We start from the raw sequence: 25,757 nt of genomic DNA, 5'->3' as shown, positions 1-25,757 counted from the left end.
CCCGCGTAAAAAGAGTTTAAAAAACTACAAATAAATGCATTGCGATACATTTCTTGTTAGATATGAGAGAAATCGTTAGGTATTTATTTTCTGTCTTCCCCCTTTGCTAGTTACTGGCCCAGCCCTCCATTGTGACGTAGCCGAATTTTGTTTCAAGCTGAGCAGTTGGCAAATACACCCGGCCAGAGACGCCATTGTAGTTTGTAAAGCGAGAGAAGACGGTATAGAGTGGGATTATCTTTGCGGCCGGGTTTTAAACAGTCTTTCGGTGTACATTTTCTTTCTTTCTCTGCTTCTCACAAGCAACCATGGCGTGTGGAGCCACGTTAAAACGTTCGATGGAGTTTGAGGCCCTGCTCAGCCCCCAGTCCCCGAAGCGGAGGAGATGCAACCCGCTACCGGGGACACCGGCCACTCCGTCTCCGCAAAGATGCAATCTCAGGGCGGCCACGGACAGCCCGCAGCACTCGGCCCAGCAGCAATCGATGGGTGGAGAACATAGACTTACACCAGGTAAATACTTACCGAATATATGAAATCCGGAAAGGGGGGAGGGTGCAGGGGGTTCTTGGGTGGAGTGAGAGAAGGGTTGGGGGGGAGGGGTCGTAACACCACACACACACGCAGGTTTATTTAGTATATATTTTCGTTTAAAAAAAAAGGTTTGTAAACGTAGTCAACCCTTCAAGTGGTTTTCACTTTACAATATTGTACATTTTCCCTAAAAGTAACACGTTTTGATAGGCGTCTTGGCACGGACACATAACCATGATTTATTAGGCTGACACTTTGTTTTCTTTCTAGCATGGTGCCATGTATACCCAGTACGGTAAGGCATGAGAGATGCAAACCAATTGAACGCTTTCATAATGTAATACTGGAGGACAGAAGTTTATTTTTTGTGGAGCTACGTGCTTGACATGCAATTTAAAAATAACACAAAGGCCTGTGTTAAAATTACCCCCCCCCCGAAGTGTCCCGATTTCAAAAGTAGCCAATAGAGTGCTTTCTGGGCAGAGGTTCAGAGCCGATGGGTTGGAAAACACACTAAAGACTGGGCAACTGCCCCCCCCCCCCCAATCTGACTTTACAGAAATGCCCCACAGAAATGCCATTTCAATGACCTGGCCCAAATTTAGCACCAAGTTATCCAATTGTTGGCATTGGAAAGCTTTCTTGTGCCGGAGTGGGGGTTGGGGAAAATATACCGACTCGCAGCAGGGTAGGGATTGATCAGGATCTCCTTTTTCAACAGCTTCCTTGACCTTAGGGGGATTGTCCAAGTCTTTAACTGCCCAGTCTAAAATATTCTTTTGATTAGGTATATATTTTCAATGTGGGTAGACGGCATATCTAGACATCGCAATCAGACGTAGGTGCCGCAGACATGTGCCCCACACCCACGATATGCTGCCGTGGGAAGAAAATACATTTGGCATTTACTTAGGCTGACGAAATTGTACAGAGGGATAGTTTTTCTGTGTTTTGTTTCTACGTTTTTTCTTTCTATAAGAACAGTTTAGAAAGAGTTATGTTTTTGATGGTTTACTAAACTCCCCCTCCTATTAAAAAATAAATACATATTTTGCGCTAAATGCAGGCGTTGGTCGGGCAGATACTGTAGTTGGCATATTACAGTACAGAAGTCGAGGGTTATTTCCTTGGTTTTCTCAAGTGAAAAACATTGCTGCCATTTATATCTGAAAAATAAACCTTTAGAAATTATATAAACCTGTGGAAAGCACTGGCACTTAAACTCGATCGTTTTTTTAAACCCTCATTAACGAACCCCCGGCAACACTCGAACTGCATAAAAAACAAAGACGTTTTTATAATTGGTTTTATAAAAGCCCGGCATGCCAACATTCAAAAGAGAACAGTCGTGGGATGAAGGCAGATATTGCTAGGTTGATTTGGGGTTCCACAGAATAAAGCCTGTTCAAGGCAGATCATGTTTGATTAACACAATAAATGGGCTCTAGATGTTTAGTTTTATTTCTGCCCAAATGCCCAGGCACAGGAATTCGTTCTCCTGAAAAAAAGGCGAGCAGATAATTGCCTAGATTTTACTGCAGAAATCCTATAAAACAAATTACCACTGGCCTTTGAGAATTGAATATATGAGGAAGTAACAGCCTATGTTAATTTTAAACCATTATTTATATTATTACCTTACAAGTGAATGCATGTCTAACTCCCTTATCAAAACAAAATGCTTTCATATCTCAACATAATAAATGTAGCTTTAGGTAGATGACAGCTAATCAATAGTCATCACTGCCCTGAATATTTGGTAGTCAGACCCATCTTTTAAGGTACTTTCTGCTGTACAAATATTTTATTAAAATCTTTTAGGGAGGGGTGTGTGGGGAGGGGGGGAGGCAGTATTGTATTTGTTATGAGACTAATATAATCCTTGAAATGAATGTATTACTGTCTGCTGCCCTTTCAGGAAGTGCCTGGACAGCTTCTTGTGCACATTGCTGCTGGATGACTGGTTGACAGCTGGTTTTGTTAATGTCCAGATCGCTCTTGGTCCTACCCTGCTGTCTCACATGACAAACATGTTTGTTCCCAGCTTTTCTTCCCCCTCCACCATGACTGTTCTGCAAAAGCTGTTTTGTGTTGCCATCCAAAATTCCAGATTTGTGAGAGAGTTGAAGCTAGCTGTAGTTGTTCTCATGCGGTAATCTGTGTGTCTGTCTTCAGCTCTTTGAGTTTTGTCCGTCAAATGCCCAGGACACCACAGCTTGTGAGTGGCAAGCCTATACAAGATTGCCTCACAAGGGAAGCTAAAATGGTAGAACAAAGCTGCAGAGTAGACAGAGCTTCACACCCAGTGACCAGCATGTTCTCCTTCTAGTAAACATGGTGCCGTAGTGATGGTCGCTTTGCAGCGTTTTAAGTCAGGGGACCAATGAAACCTTGCAGGTGGAGGCATTGATTGATGGGCAATATAAACGGGTTACATAATGTATCAGTGGCTGATTTAAGGCTGCTTTTTTTCAGTTTACCACTTTATCAATGTATTAATTAAACATGACATTTGAACATAAATATAATGTTGACAGTTTTTAAAATGAGTACATTTATAAATATTACCACAATTCTCTTTTTTTCTTAATTTTTCTTTTACATTTTCAATCAGACTCTTGTTGCTGTAGTAAGTAAAGCACCTGAAGTCACTTGTCAATGTTTATAATCATCACTTGGCTCATTGCTGGTATTAAAAAAAGCAGGACAACCTAAGAAATATTACAACAGTTCAGAAAACAAATGTCCAGCACTGTTGTGAGAAGCATACTTGGTCTTCCACTCACACTGTAGTTCAGTCTACAAATAAAGATATTTGAAAAGACTTGTTTTGTCGTCTTGCTGGTGTTACAATAACAAATATGAAAGTTAAGTAACAGTCCAGCAATCTCATGTGAGAGTAATCCTATACCGAGCATCAAAAGAAACTTATTACTATTAACACATAAATAAAAAAAGGTATATAAATGATAGACATTGACAATGTTTTTGGTCTTTTTAATCACTCCGTCATTCATCCTTGACCATGACCCGCTTGAGTGACTATGACTGAAGCAAATGCACTTAATCACCTAATTAGTGAGGCAGTTTATTGGACACTGGATATGGAGTGATTTCAGCTGTTGAATTGCAAGCTTCCATAGAAGCAATAAAGAATCGCAGAAAAAAACCAATATGCCACGTCTGTCAAGAGAACAGCGCCTTCGTGCAATCGGCATGTACTGTGGCTCGCCATCTTGGGTGCTCACAGCCAGCAATTTCAAACCTGGTGAGACGGTATAACCAGACACACTCTGTCAATGACAGGCCACGAACTGGGAGACCAAGAGTCACAACACCTGCCCAAGATCGACAGATCATTTTGCAGCATCTTCGTAATGTCAATTGTTAATCAGCACAATAAAAAGTCACTGCACCTGCTTAAAAACAGAGTTTGTCATTTTTCGAAAACATCTAGTGAATTTTATCCAAATATAAGTGATAAGTTTCTTTTGATGCTCGTTATATTTACTGTACACAATAAATTAAGTTTAGCGTTTTGCTGGCATTACAATAACCAGGATAAAATGTAAATGCATAATGAATCCTCCCAATTGTATCTTTGCTAATTCTACCTTACTTGCAAGAGGTGTGTCTTCAGACAGAATGTCTTTATGAAACAAACAGTGTGGTGTGTAGTGACTACATCCTTTACACAGGAAAGTGATCAGTTTCCTTTAAGGAATATAAACTAGAAAATTAGCTCTTCAGCTCGTTTCTTTATCGTTGGATAATATAATTTAATTAAGAAACGTTGTTGACCGTGTCAGTGTGTGACGGCTGGACAGTCCCATACACACTGTAATTGATGCCCGGAGCTCTTTACTATACCTATACTGAAGGGAGAATAGCCCTCTAAACATGTATATAGTATCAGCAATGCATACACTGGATTCATTTCCAGTGTGTGTGCCAGAACTCTTTTGCTTAAGACATGTTTAAGAGGCTGGATGATTGCTACATGATTGTGAAACTGTGTTGACATACACACTTTTATAAATGTAAAATACATTTGCAGAAGTGGTTAAAGTATGAGGTCATTGTATATTCAGCACTGTGCTCAAGGGTACTGTATTTAAAGGGTTGCCCAGCAGCTGCCTTTTCGTTCATGACATCAACATTTTAGAAAAGAATATGACCCAACATCCGTCGTACACACACATCCGAATGTGTTAATTTGCAAAAAAAGGAATGGCAATAAAATCTATTAGGTGCATGACTGCCGTTTTTATTTTGTCAAAATATTCCGACACGTAAGAGAACAGAAGAGGCCAAATATGATGATATTGGAAGCAGTGGCTTGAATTTGTTACAGTAGACCGTTTCCATAGAGATGGTTATTTTTTCTGGATTGCTGGATTCCCTTTACACTGTATTGTTTTACAGTAAATGCACGCTTACAATCTGGGACCTGGCTTCCCTGGATAGCAATTAATACACCACAGCCTACTGTAGCAATATGCAATCGCTGGCAATTTGTATAGCAGTGAATGAAAATTGTGTATCATTTTTATAAAATGAATACTTGGCTGCTTATATTGTCTTGGACTACCAATGCCACAAATGTGGAATACTTGTGGCCTCTGGTTTTAGCCACTTATTTTTCTCTTGAAAGTTTCCCCTTTCTTCTAAAGCAAAATGAACCCCATAAACCCTGAAAACACTGGAGAAATGTTTCTAACTAAATTTCTATATGGTGCAAATTGAAACGGTTATGTTTTGACTTGAGGTGAAAAAAAACAAAACACATATTCAGATAGCATCAAATAAAGCCTACATTTTATTTGTATGTATTTATTTAATCCTTTACCCTTACATATTCAAAGCTTGTTTTTATAAAATTGCTTAATGTGTGTTTTCTACCTATGGAGGCTATGTCCTGCTGTGCATGTAATTCTGTATCTAAAGATAAATCTAGGTCATCGGAGCTTGCAGTAACCTGAGATTCCGGTCCCAGGTGCCCCTGAACCTCTGGAGGTGCACACACTGTCTTTGTAAAGTGTGCTGTGTGCATGATTTTAAAGGTTGGAGCTGCCTCATTGTTTCTACTGTAGGTTAGGAGATATTTTGGGAGACTGCTTAATCATCGGGTAACTCTTTATAGAAATAAACATTGTGTGTTTTTTTTTTTCTTTTCTTTCTTCGTGTGCAGTGCATGGTGCATTTGCCCTGCTAGATGGGATCTATCTGACATTTACTACTCTGATAGAATTCCCTTTGTTCTCATTTGCCTCCAGTGTTGGGTTGGGGTGAGTTTGAACTGAAAACATGCCAGAAGTTGTTTTGCCAACTAGGTCAACGGGGACACTCACTTAAAGAAAGAAAGCTGTAAGCTGTGATTGCACAACATTTATTGTTTTAGGATGTTAGTTTTCTTGCCAAATTGATAAATGTGCGTGTTGGATTAGTCATGTGTTTTTCTTTTTATCCCCTTCCCTTTTTAAAATAGGCACAAGCTGTTAAGGTCACCCATGGCATCTCCTTTAGCTTTTCTGTACAATAGAAATGTCAGGATTTGTTTCGTTATGAATTTGCTGTTTTGCAACCTTTGAGGCATGTATACAAGGCCATTACAGTATAAAATTGATCACATGGTTAAAGTGGGGGTGGGCATAATAAGACTTTATTAACCATTCATTGTTAAATCCAGTATCTTAAATAGGATTTCAGACTCCTAAATTAAGAATAGTGAAGGAAACAAATTAATAAAAGCAAGAAACCAATTAAGTACTTTATTGCTATTTGCATAAATACGCCATCTAAGTAAAAGCGTCTGCTAAATTACCAATTAATAAGTAGTAAAGGGTTGAGTGTGCTGTTGTGATTTGCAGGGGAAACAAAAACAAAGTGGTTAGTTTTATGGAGACTGCCACATGGACTCCAGATTTTCAGTTACTGAAAGTACTTGTATGAAGCACTGGGTTGTTGAAGCAGCTTTAATAGGTTGTGGCAGGGTTTTATTAAGCGTTTAGTGTGTTGCCAACTTTAATCTCCTATTTGTACTCTGAATTGGCTGGAACTACGCACTGTTCAAATTGAAATACCAGAAGACAAAGGCAGTGTGCCATTTTTGGAATAAACAACTGCAAATAAAGTTGGCATGACGGGGCCATTGCAGAACTAATATTTGGAAGTCCGTGGTTTCCTGTACTAGTTTTGGCAATATTGCGTTTCAACCGCCTTTGTTGAAAAATAAATGCATTGGGGTTTGAGCTGTTTGGAGAGCTTGTAATCCGTCTAACATGAACTGAAACCCAGCAAATCGCTGCCCGTTCCTGCAACTCTGCTTTAAATGCCAAGGCTTTCTTTTAAACTCCAGCCTGCTTGTGAGTTTCTCTTCTTATCTCAAGGGTGAAGACATGTCAGGAATTGTCTGTTTCAAAAAAGCCTTTCAACGCTCCTTTTTAACTGTGCTGTTTTTATTCTGCAACGAAAATACCAAAGGGGCTCCCAGAGTTCCAAAGGGGATCGGAGTACACTCCTAAAGCACACAGTCTGCAGTATACTGTACACACTGCCTGCAATGAAACATTCTACTGTATTCAGTTACCAGTAGTTAAACAAAGCTGAGGAGATGGTGTGTCACTGTTTTGCTAAACTGTAATGCTTCCATATTTAAAATTCCCACATAAATAAAATACTCAACTGAAGGGCAGGGTTGAGATGCACTGTCTTGCAGAGCTGCGAGAGGAAGCAACTGCCTGTTGATAAAAAGCATTGTGAGTCGCCATTCATGAGGCTAAATTTGGTCATTTGGTGTATCTAACAAATTCCCCTGTCCAATGAGCTGTAATACATGATCTTGCTATTTAAAAAAATAAATACAAATTCTAGGTCTGCTTTCCCCATCATCGTTGGAAGTGGCTGTATTTGATCATCTTTTCTGGCCACTGGGAGGTCACCTTTGTTGCTAGGCAACACCTGAAATGGGATTCTGCCACTGTTTGCATTGCCATTTCACGGGGAGCAGGGGAAGGACTTTCATAAGCCACACTAGCAGTTTGTTTTCTTTTTTAGTTTTCATTTAAAAAGTGCTTGAAAACATAAGCACTTGCTAGGGTGCAACCAAGTTTAAAACTGTACTATATCAAGTTAATTATGGACACTTGTGTGCAATGTGAAAGTCAACAAACAAATATTGGACAGTCAAAGTTTGCCATTATGCTTTAAAATGGGCCATTGACAGATTTCAAAAATCTATCGAAGCACCTTGGAGTCAAATGTAGGTGAGATTAATTGTATAGACTCTTACAGTATATAGCTGTATGTATGATGCCGTAGTACATTGCAGTAAATAGCCTAGCTCCTCCTTTAACTGAGAAAACAAACAGCATACACACACTGGAGACATGTTAGAGCTGTTTGTCTGAGTTGTGTTCAGCTTGGTGGATGGGTTCATTTGTGCGGAGTCTAGGCGACAGGCAGCAACTCGTTGCCTTGTTGTGGAAAGGCTGCCAAGCCCTGGATCTTTCCAGTTGACTTGAATTAAATTTTTTATTATTTCCATGAAACGTGTACTGTTACATTCCCAGCATGGCCTCTGTGATTTTGATATGATGGTCTGTGTCTGTGGAACAGTATAAATACAGTTAAATCAACACGAGTAGCAGGCTTGCACTGTTAAACTGCTTTGTCAATGCAAAGCGCGGACTGCCTAGGTTTCTTGAATTGCTGTGGGAAGAATGCAGTGTAGTGCGAGTCAAATCCTGTCTGGCTCTTGGTCCTGTATTTCTAGTTAAAGTTTTAATAATCTCCTCCTGGGTGATGTATGACTCCTGCCTCTCGTATGAAACTAATGACGGCTGGTTTGACGACTGCAAACAAGACCTGGACTGAGTCCTTCTATGGAGAGGAGTGTGTTTTAATAGCTCTAATGTAAATGTTTGCATCCCATGGCATAGGAGTTTGTGACAGCCCAGGCTTTCTTATGAGCCTTATATGAGTACTTTGTAGAAAAGGTGCATGCTGTTTCTAGTTTGGCACAGTACAGTAAGCTCACACTTAACCATCTAACAAACAGCTAATGGGTTGGGGAGCTGCACAGGTGATGCAGAGTTAATGAAGGTACAGGTTTGAATTGAAGGTGGATCACAAGGCGTTTCTTTGCTTACACCTCAGAGGACATTGCCACTGACTGGGAACCTTTCTCAGAAAGGGCAGTGATTTGGTTGGGAATCGAATTGCTCCCCGACAGGTGGGCGAATGTGGGAAGTTCCCACTATTACTTCTTGTGCTGTTGCTGCATTGTGGCTAGAGGACTGCAATCTTTAAAATTCACAATATAAAATACAGCGGCTACAAGCATTTTTGGATTTGCTGTGGCATGGCAAATACAGTGTATTAAAATGCAATGATGCCCTGTGGTGTGCTGATATAACCTGTTAAATCCCAGCTACTGTGCCACCTTGGCTTGGCTATTTTTAGAGAAGTATCAAGACAAAATAATGGTGCAACGTTACAGCAATGCAGTACTTGTGTGCCAGAAGTCAGAAGTTGATGCAAGTTCGGTTGCCTCATTAAACAAGGATGGTTGGCATTAGCTCTGCCTTGATGCCCACAAAAGCGTGTCTTCATGGGCACCTGATCTATGTGGTCACCTGCTTTTGCTGACCAAAACGAATAAGCAGTTTTTGGTGACAGTTTAACTGAAGCAGTTTTTGGTGACAGTTTAACTGGGGCATTTCCCTGTGCATGAAGACATGTGTACTGGTGAAAGGTTTACAGTTACATGTAATTTTAGAGCCCACAGTAATGGCAGTAACATTGAAAATGCCTACTGTACAGCTGATCATGAAGAACCAAGACTTGGAAGACATTTCTGAAATGAAGCAAATGGATCAGATTTCCTAAACTTAACTATAGCTTATAACTCTAGATACTGAGTAGCTGTAGTGTTGTCTTGCAGTATAGAAAACATACTACTTTAGGTGTAACTAACGATGCTGTGCCTCTTTTCTTCAGGCCTTGATGAGATCTTGGAATGCCTTCAGTATAAGGTTTATTTGACAGTCTCTCTGTACTACTGTCAGGGTGCTGTTAAAATGTAGTCTGGCTACCTGTACATCACCTGCAGTACACCCATAAATCATAATATTTTACAGTGTTGAAAAGTCCTGAGAACAGGACACACATCTTTCTTTATTTTTTTCTGAGTGAATTTGTATGACTTGTTCTGCTGGTTGTCAGTAACTGTTCTCACATGCATGTTTTTCCAGTGTTTTTAGTTAGGCCCTAAGATACAATACAGCTCAGCCCATGGTCGTGTGTTTTCTCATCAATCAGGTTTGTTTAAAGGGGTGTACAATTCAGAAAAAGGTACTGAACAAATTATTTAAAAGTGTACGTGTTCTTGCCTGTTAAGCTTCCATAAGGTACAATTCCATTACTATAGACTGACTTCTTCTTGTGGTGTTTTTTTTTTATTTTGTTTTACAGAACAGATATTTCAGAACATCAAGCAGGAGTATAGCCGCTATCAGAGGAGAAGGCAGTTGGAGATCTCTTTCAATCAGAGTGAAGCCGGCTGTAGCTCCAGTGATGGCCAGTCTCCAAGCACAGTGATAGCGGCACCCAGCTCACCACCAGGTAGGGCAAGCTAGAATTGAAATGTGTTGGTGTGCTTTAGTCACCCAAGCCGTCATTTTAACCCAGTCCCAGATATTTCTATGCACATCCTAGGTTGAATAATATTTCCTTTGAGGCATCACATTCCTAGGGCTAATACCATATACCTTTTTTTAACGTGGGCACAGTTAGTCTCTGGGAAGGAAACACACACACACACACACACACACACACACACACACACACACACCATACCTCTTAACAAGCCTTTGGTAAAAGTGTTTTCCTGCAGTCATTTTGTTGCGACTGCCAGCAGTTTATAAAACCATACGACTTCACTTGAACATAATCTTAAAATTCAGATACAGCTTTCGCTGTAGTACTGTCAAGTTGTCCTGGGAAATTCTAGGTATTATCTGTGATTTTGTAGGCTTATCTGGCAGTAGAAACAGCTGTGGGAAAGAACACCTTGGCTTTGCTTGGTTTTTTCCCCAGTTACTCTTCTGCTGCTATCCAATCACATAAGGCACTTATGACATTCAGGGTGAAATATGTTTTGAACTTTTTACTTAACTACTCCCCTTGCATAACTTTTAAAACGAGACCTCTATTTGTCAGATCTGGTAAATGTATTTGTGTTTTTGCCCAGGTGCATCCTCTGTAAAGAAGGACCAGCCTTCATTCTCATTACGGCAGGTGGGGTTCCTGTGTGAATGTTTGCTCAAAGACCATGAAGAGAAGATCCGTGAAGAATACGAACACATTTTAAACACAAAACTTGCAGGTAAGAAAACTCTTGTGATTGACAGTGTGATCTTGTCAGGTGTCTTGAGGCCAAGCAAGGTTCGGATCTGGTTAGTACTTTATGTGGGTGACCTCTAATGAACATCAATTGCTGCAGAAAGGGATGTTGATGGGGGGGCATTCATACCTCTAAGCAAGAACTCCATCGCTTTCCCAGTATGATGTTAGGGGGTCACATTGTTGAAGAAGGTGCCTTTCTTTTTCCTTCAGAGGATCAGAAATCAAACACAGGTCCTATCAATACCATGGACAATAAGCTCCCATCTTGAAGAGTCCCATCAGAAGTGCAAATTTGGAGGCAGTCATAATTGAGGACCTGTCACATGTATTTTCCCCTGTACCTTCTGTACAACATTTTTTAAACAGATTTGCATTGTGCTGAGTGAATGTTTTAGCACTCGACTTGAATTGCCCTGATGGAAAATCATTCTTATAAATGTGATTCTTGGTGTGAGAGAAATGCCTTGCAGGCAGCTGAGAATTTGCATAGCAGCAACAGAAATTGTACAGCATTTGACTGTGCTTCTGCATGTAATTCTCTGATGTATCCTTGGATGCATGTTGACATTTTAATCCTGGTATCCGGATTGCCCAAAGGGAAAGGGTTTCTACAGTAAGCATGAACTGCTAGTGGTGGGGGATGAGTGTGTTTAATCTGTGCTCTGTTTAAATAATGGCAAATGGATGATACACATTTGATCTTACTTTTCAGAACAATATGAATCTTTTGTGAAATTTACGCAAGACCAGATCATGCGACGATACGGGGCAAGGCCAGCAAGCTGTAAGAAATGTTTAATTTTATTTTTTGACAAAACTACAATCTGTCTCTGAATTGGCAACATAGAATTGTACAAAACACACAATGGGAAATTAAATGGGCAAGAAGTTAAATATTCCCAATGCCTGTATCTGAACAGCCACTCTTTAGTATTTACTATAGTGTATTAAATACAGGGGTATTTTACCCATATCTGGAGTTTTATTCATTTGGGAATGTAACAATTTTACTATAATTTTGAATGTCAAGCATTTTCTGTAGATTTTGTTTCAGCAGTTACAAAATGTCCCTTTTCTTTTGCAGATGTCTCTTGAAGAACTTTGATCAATAGGTACCAGCTTTCACCTCAACCAGATGGCTGCTGTACATTTTGTGTTGTGTTTTTTTGTGTTTTATTTTTTTTGTTTCTTTCAAACTATTTGGTGCCATGATTTATCCATCTTTTAATTCCATGAAGATATAATTCAAACTGTTGCTGCAGGCCCCTTTTTTTCACCTCTGTACTAAAAAAGGAGAAAAAAAAAGTAATTTCCCCAATGCTACTGTGTTACTCTGCTACTTTTTGACTTTACTGTAACCTGCCAAATCTCAGTCAAAATGGTTTTGCTGCAGCAGATAAAATAACCCTGCCTTTTTGTTTGCAAGCGGCATTGAATGTGGGATTTTTATTTCTTTTTTTTAATGTTAATAAAAATAAAGTTCTGTGATGAGGTACTTTTATGTAGACTTCATTTTTCAGGATTCTGTATTTTAGTGCACTACAGTTCATTTGTACAGACTTGTTTTCCTTTGTAGTGGATGGGAGGACCAGACAATATATATCGATATGCAGTTAATGTTTAGCAGTTGTACGATTGTCCTAATAAAGTAGAACATCGCCAATCTGAGTTTTTCTGGTGAAAGTCATTAATCTAACGCCCATCTTTGCCCCACTACCCATCCCAAAACCACTCTGGTAACATAAACCAGAGCATTGTGCCCAGATAATGGTGGTGTTACTACTTTACAGCTTATTTTGGGATGCAGTATTTCCCAAATGTGTAACTTTCAAAAGGACTGTTCATTGTCTTAAGATTGCATTGCAACTGTTATTTTTTTTTATTTATTTATTTTAAAACCTACTATATACAAAACCAAGTAAATGGAGCATGATTTTAAAGAAATGTCCTGAAGAGGTACTACACATTTTGATGGATTGTTTTTTAAAGGGACAGTTTGCATGTACAAATAGCTGGCATATAAGACCACACTGCTGTAATGAACAAGACAAATTACTGGCTCTAGAGCAGGGGTCTCCAACCCTGGTCCTGGAGAGCCCCTATCCAGCAGCTTTTATAGGTGTCTAAAGATCTGGAACACCTGTTCATCTTGACTAATTAAGCCAATAATTGGTTCAATTAAGTAACAGAGATTGGTTGAAACCAAAAAAAGCAGCCACAGTAGCTCTCCAGGACCAGGGTTGGAGACCCCTGCTCTAGAGGAACCTTTTTATTTAGATGGGGAACCACAAAATAAACCTGACCAATGCTTGTGAATCAAAAGACAAATCTGGATATGTTACAGATATTTATTCCCTTGGATCTAAATGATCTTCTGAGGTTTTAGGATTTATTATTTTTTTTATTATTTATGTCTTAGCAGACGCCCTTATCCAGGGCGACTTACAATTGTTAAAAGATATCACATTATTTTTTACATACAATTACCCATTTATACAGTTGGGTTTTTACTGGAGCAATCTAGGTAAGGGTACAACAGCTGTGTCCCCCACCGGGGATTGAACCTACGACCCTCCGGTCAAGAGTCCAGAGCCCTAACTACTACTCCACACTGCTGGCCTGGATTTAGAATGTATTGGTGTGCATGGCTTTAAAAAAAAATAATAACAATAATCCATGTATGCCTTTGTGTTCTCAGGCAATATATATATATATATATATATATATATACATACATATATACTACAGATCTCTTAAGTCAATCATATTAAATTAAAATGCAAGTTGAAAGTAAGCAAGAAACCACCTTGTCTACCTTTTAGTTAAATATGGTTGATTTGCATGTTGTCCAGACAGCATTTATTTTATTTTTTCCTCCGTTAAGCACAGCATAAAGACCACACTGCCCTTAAAGAATGTTGTACTACATCGCAAAGAATTGTTACTAGACCACGCTTTGCAGCAATGCCACCTTGCTGTCTAAACCAATTCAGTAAAAAAATTGTAATGAGTATAAATTTGTTTTATTTAGATGAGAGCTGAATTGTGTATTACCTTGAGGCATGTGGTAGTGTCATTCTGAAGCAAACTGCTGTTGCATATAAACTCCACACTGCTGCCCTGATAACCATTAGTTGTCCGGAAAACACTTTAGATGCTGCCTCCTGAGTTTTGCCACTCTCTAGCATAAAAATAGTATCATATGGGTAGGCAGCAGTGTCAGAAATAGAATGTATATGCATGAAGCTTAAACTTCCTTCAACCCATAAAAGGGCCGTTCATCCAGGAAGCTTTCTCTGGCTTAAGTCCTAATGTCCTTGTGGCACTAAAATAGTAAACATAAGCTCCCCCTAGTGGGGAGGTTGAAAAAGAGCTAGGACATTTAATACTATAAGGAATTCCAGCAATATCCATACATTGTGATAAGATCACTTTAAAATGTAAACTAAGTAACTGTATAAAGCTACAAGCAAAAACTAAGCAACATCAGCATTAACAGTGTTACTTCAACTTAACAATTACTGATGCCTGAATTACTGGAAAGTTTGCTTCAGTTTTGTACAACTCCAAAAGAAACAGTTGCTATGCTGTCCGTATCTTAAAAAAAGTAGTTCATGTACATACTGAATTTTACTGGCTGACACTTAAAGGAATTTTATGGCAGTAAAGTATTGCACAACAATCCCATGAGCATGTTATTATTATTATTTATTTCTTAGCAGATGCCCTTATCCAGGGCGACTTACAATTGTTACAAGATATTACATTATTTTTTTTACATACAATTACCCATTTATACAGTTGGATTTTTACTAGAGCAATCTAGGTAAAGTACCTTGCTCAAGGGTACAGCAGCAGTGTCCCCCACCTGAGATTAAACCCACAACCCTCCAGTCAAGAGTCCAGAGCCCTAACCACTACTCCACACTGCTGCCCTATAAATAAAGGCTGAACCTGATAACTCAGTGTTGCTTGGTTTTAAGCCATTTTGTTAGGATATAGTATTGAGTTACAGTTGCTACTGAACTGTGAAAAAGCTCCTACCTAAACTTCTTACAAGAGCAAGCTTGCCCTATGTCAGAATCTGTAACCATGATACAACAACGAACTGTGGGTTATACAGTGTCTGCTTCCACTGCACCAAACAGTGACTTTACAACCTTGGGACCTTATTACTAAAAGACAATTGGGAAGTTTGCCTCCATTAAAGGCTATGAAACAACATGGGTTTAGGGAAGAGTCAAATAACATTCTAGTTTGTTACTCGTTTCGAAACATGTGCATGTAAATTATGGCGATTACAGCAATGGCCAGCACTGGTTTATCATGGTACAGATACATTCAGAAATCGAAGCAGCTGTTAACCCAGAAAATGCTGAAACAGTCATTTACAAACAGCTTCTACCGGGAAGACTAAGACTAAGTAACTGAATTTCATGAAATTGTCATGCTCTTTGGTTTGCTGCCTGTAACGCCTCCTCTGATCAATCTAGACTCACGCGACTCGAACCAAATCAAGGCTGTATGATATTAAACTAGTGTCAGAAAATGATGTATATGCGTGAACCTAGTTATTGTCCAGGAGGCCTCAAACTTACTCCCTAGGAGAAGGCTCTGTCAAATTTATATATTGTATATGGTGTTTGACTTGTTTTCACTTTATGTAAATAATATTCACGCTTACCTGTCTGAACGGGGGTATTTGGTGCTAACACAGAGTCCAGGTGAAAACTTAAAGCGGCAGCAACTGAAAAATTATTTATTTTAAATCAGCAAAACCATAGCAAGCTTTAAAAAAAATAAATAAAAGATGTTATGTATTGTCTGCTGTCGTTTGCGGTTATTTTTCTAACGTGGCACGTGTTTCTAATTACAGTACACTGGATATCGATTGAGATAATTTTGCATGTCCTCACTTTAAAAACACGATGGAGCTTGGGAGGTCAGCTGTTGGGAGAATGGATATGAATGTCCTTAATAAACACCAAACTAATTACCGAATTCAATTCAACATAGACTCTTTTTTTAAGAACATGTAAAAGATTTGCAAGTTTGTATGTTTTGTGCATGTAAGTGGTAGGATAAAGAAATCTAAATACGAAGAGGTAAACACGCACTGTAGTTTTTGTCATGTGTTGCCTATACCTTAAAACACTGTACTCCCAGTCATGAAGGGGGTTCTGAAGTCCACTAAATGCTGCTATTGAAAAAATGAATGTAGCAATTCACATACGATAACCTAGGCATATTCATTGGAATGTAACACTTTATTTAGTACTTACTTTAAGGAGTTTGGCAGTGAATAACGTTTGTTTTGGGGAATCTAAATAACAAGAAAAAACTGCAGTGTGTTACACGGAAACAGAAAATGGCGCCAATGAAAAGGTATTTTCCTCTAAAACAAACTTTACTGACAGATTACAAATGACAAAAATGAGCTGTTTTTTTTTTCTTTTGCAAACATTCATTTGATTGTTCACAGACAATAAAGCCAGTCTTCCATCTGTAGATTTCAAAAGTTGGCAGGAGCACATCAGATTAAAAACAAACAAACAAACAAACAAAAACAGGAGAGCAATTTTAAAATAATTTTTCCCAGCAGTTAAGATGAATACATGAATAATTAAACTGGATGTACTGCGCTTTTAAGGTAGTACTGAAAAGTCTGGATTATTAGGGACAGTATTTGCTATAGCAAGCTATCTTAACTATGAGTTCCCTGGACACTATTGAAACGTAAAGGATATTGGCATGTTGTTTGAGTTTAAAATTGCAGGAAACAACCCTGACGGTAAACAGGACACTCCCTATAATTAGTGTACCAGGAAGGGAGCAACAACTTAGCGTTGCTGGTTTTCTTACTGCATTTGAAAACCTTTGAGATGTTTCTGAATTTTATTTAATTGAAGTTTTTATAGCGATGATGGCTGTGAAGTTTAAGAAGAGAAACTGTAACTGAAAGGATTTGTTTGCTGAAGCTGTTGGGTAATGTTTTTTTGTTTTGTTTTATTTTTGTTTTTTGTAGGTAGATTAAGCTGTTTAAAGAATAAGTGACTGGTAATGCTTCAATAGAATCATCTCTCAAGCGTTTCAAATGATTTTGTTTCTTCTTAAATAGTATTACCTCCTATTGTGTGAGGAGCTTCACAGTTCTGAAAATGAAAGAATCTAATTCCAAGGAAGTGGCTATACCTAGGGAAAACAAACAAGTACTGCACACCAGTTGTGACATTAGCTACACTAAAGTGTCACTAACTACTTCTCTTAAAACGGATTTTCATAGGGAATAGTTAAGCTTCTACTGGAAAAGGATGATAACACAATATCCAGGTTGGTTTCTTCAGTTGAGACTCAACAGAATTTTTACCAGATGTGTTGAATTATACTGTGGCTTTGCAATGTGGACTGAACAACCCCTGCTGGTGGAAAACACTGCATTCATTGTGAAAGCAAAAACAGCATTTCTTCCGAGGAATAAACAAATACCCCATATAAAATTGTTAAGTGTTAGGCAAACTATGTATGGCATACTACAGTACACTATATAGCAAACTACAGTGTTTCTGCCACTACTGTATAATATTGTATTTTGTATATGGGGTATCCACACACACCTAAACCAGAATTTGTGCCATTTAGTGCCTGACACCCTGTTTAAATATGGTGCAAACAAACATTAGTCAGCGATCACAATTCAGATAACAGCTTTCTTTGAACAGCAGGCTTTAATATACCAATTGTAAATGTGTTAAACCTGTATTACACACCTCTTGCATGTATAGATCAACTGTCATTTGTGTCTAATTTCACTAATCCTCATGTACCTCTCTTGCCACTGTCTCTGCAGTCTTCAGGTATTATTTTTAGCAGAGTAAAGTAAAACCTCAGCTTTGATTTAGCAAAAATCGCCATGCTATTAGCATTTTACTGTAAGCTTTTCAAAATGCACAGTTCCGTGGTATGTGTCTGTCCTCTATAATGTATGTCACTCTTTACATGAAAAGTATAGGTTTAGTTTTGATTTTCAGCTAATAACAGTATTTTTGAATGCACATTTGAAATCTGTGTACTAATAATTAGATTGGTGCATACATGATTGCTTTAGTTAACGGAAAGCTGCAAAAAAAAAACAGTGTGTTTTTCTTATGCAAAAAGGTGAGTCCTCACCATGGATTTTGAACCAGTGGACGAAGATGCTGAGAGCCAGCAAGGAGAGCTGGAGGTGCAAGGAAACTGTAAAGCATGTTCCGGATGCCAGAAGTTTCACCTCACTGTGTCCAAATGGATGCTTCCTGAGCATTCAAGAGACATCTACTTAGAAAGAGCAAACTGTATACCTCCACCCATCTTCATTATTCTCATAAGCATTGCTGAGGTACTGTCTACATTCCTGTCTGCTTTGTTATCCCCAGTCACAGGGACTCTGTGAAAAAGTCTGTACAAGCATCCATATGCCACAATTTAAAGTTCCAACTTTAAAAGAACCGCTTTTCCAATTGCAATAAAACAAGTGTTTCCCCCGATGCAGTAGAGAGGGTAGGATTAATGTGAATTACGTAGTAGAGAGAATATATGAATTTTCTGAAATGTTATGCAAGTAACTGATCCCATTCTGTCTTGCTCTGACTTCCTGGAGGGGTTTGATTCGGAGTATAAGGTTCTGTTCTGTTTATATCCAGTTCTCTGTTTCTTGCAGGTTGCTGTTTTTATATATTATGCTTATTGGATGACTGATAAGCAGCTGATGACACTGGACGAAGGCATCTGGAACAGTCCCTTTACTTATCGGCCCGACAAGAGACAGGAAGCCTGGAGGTTTACTTCATACATGCTGGTGCATGCTGGGTAATATTCTCTCAGAAGTCTCATTGTGCTTTTTAGGTTGTAGAACCGGTCAAGCAGAGCTGACACTAAATTTACATTTGAACTTACTGTTGCTAATCACTACATATATATATATATATATATATATATATATATATATATATATATATATATAAAAAGAAGCAAGTGCAATGCTATTTAAAAGCATAGCTTACCAACTGCGATTTCTTTAACCTAGTGTAGCAGCCTATATTGTGTTTCAGTTGAAAATCCATGTTTGATAAAACGTGTTTCTATGGCAATATTTTCTCAGCTGCAGTCACTTTAACAGCCCATGCACTCTTGTTTTTAGTGTCCAGCACATCTTAGGGAATGTGTTCCTGCAACTCCTGCTGGGAATCCAACTGGAGCTGGTTCACAAGGGACTACGAGTCGGCCTGGTCTACATTGCTGGAGTCATCGCAGGTATGAGGCGCACTAGCAGTTCAAGTACTGGACAGCCTTTTATAACTCATAAAGGCTGCTGCTTAACTATTGAATTAATGTAAAGAACCAAATATCATATTACACCCACCACCATGAACAGCCAGTATTGCATAGCCCATAGTGTCCGGCCATTCCCGTCCTGGCTGTGCAGAGCCAGGGAATTCAGGAGGAAGCGGGTTGGAGGTATAAGGGACTGTTTCTCCTTATTGCGATGACATCCGCTCTCTAATTCCTGGGTGTAGAAGAGGAAGCTGTCTCGGTCGTGGGATCTGAGGACGCCCGCTGAACCTTCAGTTCTCCTGAGCTGTAAGGGGAATTGCTGTGTGAGGGGAGAAATAATTGGACATTCTAAATTGAGAAGAAAATTATTGGGCACTCAAAATAAAAAAAAAATAAGAAAAAGTCTGCAGGCATTGTGTATGCATGGGGTTTGCCCAGATCACAGCCTTGTCATGATGTAGAGTAGACTCAAGGTTCTGGGAGATTTCTCAAGGGATGTCAATTCATTCAAGCATTAATATTGCAGACCTGACAAACCTTTCTTATCATCTTTTCCCTCTGTCCGTCACTTTGTGTCAGGTTCCCTGGCAAGCTCTATCTTTGACCCCTTGATTGCCCTTGTCGGTGCTTCAGGGGGAGTGTATGCCCTCATTGGTGGATACTTCATGAATGTCATTGTGGTAAGATAAATGAATAGACTATTTATTCTCTGGGGCTTAAAACAAGTTAGGCATGTCTTATTTTAACTGCCACTTTTTTAATTGCAGTGTTAAGATGTGTTTTGCAAGTGTGATCAGCTTTTATGATCACTTAATTTTTTTAGATAATAACTAGATTAGTAAAACAGCACCTGTGTACTGAGCAGTGGTTTCACAAGACGGATTGCAACAAGAAACCAAACCCACTCTGTGTTTCTGGTGCTAATCATGCGTAATATCTCTGATGTGTCATTCAGCAGTGCTCTGTCAAAAACATTAGGTTTTTACAGTGTACCGTGCAGTGTTGAGAAGAAACACATTACTTTACCTTTGCTTTATTTGAATCTCAGTGAGAGATGTTTTTTTTTTTTTACACTCATACATTTCTCAACTTTTCAGGAGCGTCCACAAGGAAAAAGAAAAAATGATCTTTTAATCATCATATTGTTTCCAGATCCTGCAACCATGCTTGTGTTGTCTATTCCCATAAATCAAGCATTTCAGTCAAAGGATCAGATTTGTTGCTGGTAGCAATATGCGGTGCTAATCTGCTAAATTATCTTTTCTCCTTGCCAGCACTTGCCAACCTGTGTTTTTTCCAACTGTGCTATTGCCCATGATGTGTGAATAAAAAACATCAAAACATTTATGTTGAAAATTATATTGCTATGATACAGGAAATGACTGATACAGCAAAGGTAATGTAATGTGTTTTTTGTAAACTCTATAGGGTGTTCCTTAACACTTTTTAAATCCTCTATTATATGGTAGAGGTGCATGAAACATGGACTTAGGATCCAAGTTCACAGGAACCTCAGATTTAAATACACATTGTAATAAGTTATTCCACATACAAGTCACCTACTTGTTCACGATACCAAAGCTTTGTACCGTACGGGATTAGAACAGAATTCTAACATTTGCTTTGTCTGCATTCCAGAATTTTGATAAAATGATTCCTTTGTTTGGAGTTTTCCGATTACTGTCTATTGTGGCCATTGGTAAGTTTGCATTCCTGCTATCTGATTGATTTAATTAGAAAAAACAACAACAACATTATATTAAGAATAAATTGCCTTAATTCTGTACTGTGAACCCACAACACCATCAAGATACAAATATGCATGTGGTTAAAGAAGTATATAAACTGCATCTTTGAAACGCTTGATTGAACGTTGAAAGTTCGGTCTATTCAATTGATCTTATCAGTCGTGTATCTAAATACCACCATTGTTTAAATCATTAGAAAGGATCATCCCTGTTCTGTTAGGTGTTTGATTATCATCACCTTGGTACACACAGGTCCCTTTTTTAATTAATGTCATCTAAATTTGCTTAATTTGTTAATGGGTCTTCTATATATGAACTCCAAACATTTCAATATACAAAATATCATTTTTTGGGGTGTGCGTGGGTGAACTTGTTCTCCATTTTTATTTCCTTCACAGTCGGGACTGATGTGGGATTTGCCCTTTACAGAAGATTTTTATCCAACGCTGTTGGCCATTCAGTAAGTACATTCGGATCGTTTAGCCAGTCGAATGGGATGTAAGAGACGGGCAGTAGCCTGGGTGCTTCAGTCACAACTTTACCAGTCCGAATTAGGATAAAAACCAGACTTTGAATTTCATTAGCCCTGGGCACAGAGAGGATGGAGTCTCTCAAAATGGGCAGTGTAAAGGGCAGTTCAAAGACAAAGTGATATCAATAGATTTTGGATTCCGTAACCCTAGAGCTTGGAATATGGGATCAATAGGGGACTTGGGGGGCAGCAAGGGGGTGCGGGTCACCTTGTTACATTCTAAGTTTGGAATTTGGAACTAAGGGTAGACAGAGTAGAAGGTGTCTCTTCTAAAAGGGGCGTGTTTCAGTTACAGGGTTATTGATATTAGAAAGAAAGTTGTCTGTATTGCAGAGGTGATCAATGGAACAGGTGGAAGCACCAAATGATGTGTCTGATTAAGGATTTTTTTTCTGTTTTTGGTAGCTGGGCAGCCTAACTAGGATCTTCTCCTCTTTCCCTGGTGTGAAATGAATGCTATCTCTTTCTTTTCAAGTATGTCCTTTTTTAATTGTTTCTTGGCATGTAACCTGTGTTAGCACAGCTGCCATACCTGTACACAGGTAAGGGCCAAGGTTCATCTCATCCGAGTGAAGCTGAACATCTTGAAAACGGTCTGTTTCAATGTCGGATTTGAAAACCAATAAAAAAAAAAACAATTAACTTGGAAGGTTTGCAATTACCAGATAAAAACATGATATGATACTTCTGTTTATACTGATACACATTGCGATGCCTTTACCATACACATTCGCTCTACTAATGTTTTACTGCTCTTCTATTTTACAAACTTACTGTAATACAGAAACCATTTAACAAGATTTACACTGTGCTTTTCATATGGTCATTCCATGCATAGTCTACCATGGTTTGCCATAGCTCTCTGGGGTTTCCAATGCTTACCTATGCTTTACCATGCTTTCACTATTTTGTATTGTTCTTTCTTTGTAGTGATTTTGCTATGGCACACCTCTATAAGGGATGGCTATTAAGAAACACACCCTTTCTTCTCCCAGGTTTCCTTCGTGGCCCATATTGGAGGGGGCCTGGCTGGAATGACAATCGGCTATGTGGTTTTCAGCAGCTACAACCAGAGTCTTGTGAAGGACCCCAGGTTCTGGATCTGCATCGTCGCTTATGTTGTCTGCTTCCTATTCGCGGTTCTTTTCAATATCTTCTTGTCTCCCGCCTCGTAGGAGAAGCAAGACATACTGTAGAAACTTTTTTGATTCTAGATAGAATAAGAAAATGCTCCCGATCACAGATTCAGTTCAATGCAGGTCACTGTATCTGCAAGCTGTGTCTGGATTGGGTTAAGTAGGATATACAGTAAACCTCATCCAGGTAACCAGATAAAATATATCTCAGCACCACCAAAGTCATTATTTTTTGGATAATAAATGCAACAATCACATTTTTCAAAACTTGGTCAAATGTAATGTTGAATAAACATCTAGTTGAACAACGTTACCAAATATCAATGCAGGTTTAAATACAAAGTCAAAGCAGATTTTTGAAAATACACCCTCGGCTACATACATAGAGCACTGTAACGTTTACACAGTATTGTCTAAGACTGCCATGTGTGCTTTTAAAATACAAAAAGACACTTCTAAGACACTCCTCATGGTGCTCAGTGTAGTATCTAAAAGATATTGACAGTAGCATGTCAAATTTTACACAATTTGGATAATTTTCCACACACTTTTTCTTATCATAATGTTTTAGATTGAGGAGGGCATGTCGTCTGTATAAAACCAGGATAAGCTTTCAACGTAGGTTGGATGGGCTAGATACAGAATACAATACAGTATCAATAGATTGCATAGATACAGTATTCTGTATAGATTGTAGTGTGTTGCTTGTTACATTAGAGTACAGCCTTGCATTTTCCACAGTAAACTAAATCATGTAGCCTAAATCAATAGAAGGAGACATGTTATTCTAAAACTAACGAGAAACAATTGAGTTGCAGGAATCATTTTGTACTTCTGTAATGTTTTTAAAAACAAAAAAAATAATTTAAAAAATGCATGGATTGTTTTATGTTTTATTAAAATCACTTTAAACAGGTTTGCTAAGAATCCTTTATTAAAAAAAAAAAAAAAAAGTACTATATCTTGGAAAAGATAAGCTCACCACAACCAAATGAATGACAGGCGTCTTTAGAAAAAGAATACATGAGATTTGCATCCTTGTTTACCCAATATCTTGATACCCCCTGTCCAAATACTGTAAATACAAAATAATCCAATGAGCAAAATGTCACAAAATAGCTCGTCAGCGTTATCAGTTTTCTAGGCACGGCAAACGTCTGTTAACCCTAATCAAACCCCTTGTTTATAGAATATCTTGCTATCCTGGAATGCAACCTCATCGCATTGGAGAATTACTTTTTTTAGGCACTGTACAACATGTACAACTACAATTCATTCAAAATCAATCCATTTTAATCAATAGTTCCTGAAGAATGAATAGATTTGACATGCAAGGTTTGGTCTGCTAGAGGTATCCTGCCCTGTCTGGCTGCTGCATTAACATTGGCTAGCCTGGTATCGCCCCATCTGACCTCAATATAAAATCATTTCAGCAGCGTGGTCTATGTGGAAGCATGTGCCTGACCTCATTTAGACCAGCAGCCCAGCTCCAGATACGATTGTTTCCATCTGTTTATGCTGGATGAATGCACTGACCCCATTGAACCTAACAATTAACTGTGGTTTGGTTCACGCAGATTTAATCTTGCTGGGCTAGAGAGCAAATAAAATATATAATGAAATGTATTTCAATTGGCCATAGTTTCAAAGCGATTACTCCAGTCTTTATTTGACTCCTTTAAAAAAAAAAAAAAATCTGTTCAAAAATGAGAAAACTAAATTAGTTGGATAAAAATTACAACGAGAAGTCAGCGAGAAATGTTTTCCATTTTAGTGATCCCTGTCAAATATTATCAGCACAAAAAAAACATTATTTCAATAATTTCATATCTGCTTCTTCAGGTTGCATTGTCCTGATGAAAAAGTAGATCGTAATGTTTCATTATATATAGTTTTGGGGTCAGATCTAATGCATTTTAATATGGCAAAGCCATAGAAGTATACCGTACACAGAATAAAATTTATAAAAAAAATTAGTAAATTAAATTTGAATTATCAACATATTGCAACGTTTAACATTCATTATTTTTCAATACTGATGTTACATAATCTTAATATTACTGAAATGACACAAAAACATGCTGCAGTTGTATCCACTTCACTGTTGAAATTAACCTGCAGAGTTAGACCAGAACCAACAAGCCAAGTATATTGATTTCTTGTAAATGGAATAAAACAGCACTGGTGCTGCAATGAATAATTTAATTACATGCAGTGGGATCCACTGGACTATGAAATCGGACATGACCGATTGATCAAAGCACGGAGGAAAACATATTGATCTGCAAAGTGTATCCTTTGGGAAACAGAACTCTACAAATACATTGCTGCCAAAGAGAGTTTGCAAATATTGGAAGAACATTGTGTAAACATTTACTAGCTATATGTCCAGGCCAGAATTATGCATTTAAAAGCTCAGATAATCAATTTATTCTAGTTTCTACTCCGGCGGTGAGCAACCTCAGCTCACCCAATGAGCCACACGTGCAGCCACATTACCACCTTTGTTTTCTTGCATTCCTTAATGAATCATCCCTGTAGGCAGGGCTTACATATATGGGCTGTATACAGGTCTCAGGTTGTGTCCCTCCCCTGCTCTATTCTGTAACATCTACAGGGAGGGGAATTACTCAGATCTGTCTGTGATTTACTTCTAAGAAAGTTGAGAGAAATTCCAATCTCCAGCAGTCCAACAGTCTCAAACTCTCCAACTGATAGCCTTTTTTAACAGCATTGTGTCTTCTACTACACTTACCTATGCTTTAAGAAGTGTTGAAGCAAGTACAGTCAAAATGCAACAGAACAGATTTTGTTATTAAACACGTGACATGTTTAATGAGTTTTGTTGTTACTGTATGGCACGACACAGCAGCAGCTTCATACAGGAGAGTCTTACAACTTAAGCAATCCTACAATTTAAGCATGTGTTCTTAAACTTCTAGTAATGTATAACCATCTATTTAAACCTTAGGAACCAGACAACGCAAATAGGTTATAATCATTGACTTTGTAATGCAATGATTTTATACCATGACTTGGTGCTGGTAGTGAAAGCCAGCACAGGAATTGCATCAACTCTTTTCAATCACT

At 38.4% G+C, this 25,757-nt stretch overlaps 2 protein-coding genes across 5 annotated transcripts; both read left to right on the top strand.

Annotated features, from left to right (window-relative positions):
- Positions 1-107: 107 nt before the first annotated feature.
- LOC117413470 (akirin-1B-like) lies at positions 108-12,436 on the top strand. Its single transcript, XM_034022692.3, has 5 exons — positions 108-513; positions 10,009-10,158; positions 10,787-10,921; positions 11,654-11,725; positions 12,026-12,436. The coding sequence occupies exons 1-5, from the start codon at positions 309-311 to the stop codon at positions 12,034-12,036; spliced, it is 573 nt and encodes a 190-aa protein (XP_033878583.1). The 5' UTR covers positions 108-308; the 3' UTR covers positions 12,037-12,436.
- A 3,489-nt stretch (positions 12,437-15,925) lies between these two features.
- LOC117413392 (rhomboid-related protein 2-like) lies at positions 15,926-23,585 on the top strand. Of its 4 annotated transcripts, none has more exons than XM_034022531.3 (9): positions 16,739-16,926; positions 18,097-18,316; positions 18,638-18,786; positions 19,118-19,230; positions 19,831-19,931; positions 20,890-20,950; positions 21,398-21,459; positions 21,937-22,005; positions 22,527-22,664. In XM_034022531.3, exons 2-8 carry the CDS (start codon positions 18,110-18,112, stop codon positions 21,982-21,984), a joined length of 741 nt encoding a protein of 246 aa, XP_033878422.2. In that variant the 5' UTR covers positions 16,739-16,926; positions 18,097-18,109; the 3' UTR covers positions 21,985-22,005; positions 22,527-22,664. The 4 variants fall into 4 exon arrangements, with proteins under 4 accessions (XP_058853502.1, XP_033878422.2, XP_058853503.1 ...); XM_058997520.1 differs by lacking the exon at positions 21,937-22,005 and adding an exon at positions 17,225-17,271 and having other exon boundaries at positions 16,740-16,926; positions 22,527-23,585; XM_058997519.1 differs by lacking the exons at positions 16,739-16,926; positions 21,937-22,005 and adding an exon at positions 15,926-16,326 and having other exon boundaries at positions 22,527-23,585.
- Positions 23,586-25,757: the final 2,172 nt, after the last annotated feature.

The sequence above is a fragment of the Acipenser ruthenus genome, chromosome 23 (assembly GCF_902713425.1).
Source record: "Acipenser ruthenus chromosome 23, fAciRut3.2 maternal haplotype, whole genome shotgun sequence".
Classification (NCBI taxonomy): Eukaryota; Metazoa; Chordata; class Actinopteri; order Acipenseriformes; family Acipenseridae; genus Acipenser; species Acipenser ruthenus.
Note: the sequence above shows the minus strand (reverse complement) of the source record. Positions and strands in the feature narration are given on the sequence as shown.

What these genes read in the sequence shown, in the direction of transcription:
- LOC117413470 (XM_034022692.3), top strand. Translation starts at nt 309, where the DNA reads ATGGCGTGTGGAGCCACGTTAAAACGTTCGATGGAGTTTGAGGCCCTG. An exon ending in GGCACCCAGCTCACCACCAG is followed by an intron (nt 10,159 to 10,786) that starts GTAGGGCAAGCT and finishes GTTTTTGCCCAG; the next exon opens with GTGCATCCTCTGTAAAGAAG. An exon ending in TTTAAACACAAAACTTGCAG is followed by an intron (nt 10,922 to 11,653) that starts GTAAGAAAACTC and finishes CTTACTTTTCAG; the next exon opens with AACAATATGAATCTTTTGTG.
- LOC117413392 (XM_058997519.1), top strand. Translation starts at nt 18,110, where the DNA reads ATGGATTTTGAACCAGTGGACGAAGATGCTGAGAGCCAGCAAGGAGAG. An exon ending in TACATGCTGGTGCATGCTGG is followed by an intron (nt 18,787 to 19,117) that starts GTAATATTCTCT and finishes TCTTGTTTTTAG; the next exon opens with TGTCCAGCACATCTTAGGGA. An exon ending in ACTGTCTATTGTGGCCATTG is followed by an intron (nt 20,951 to 21,397) that starts GTAAGTTTGCAT and finishes TTTCCTTCACAG; the next exon opens with TCGGGACTGATGTGGGATTT.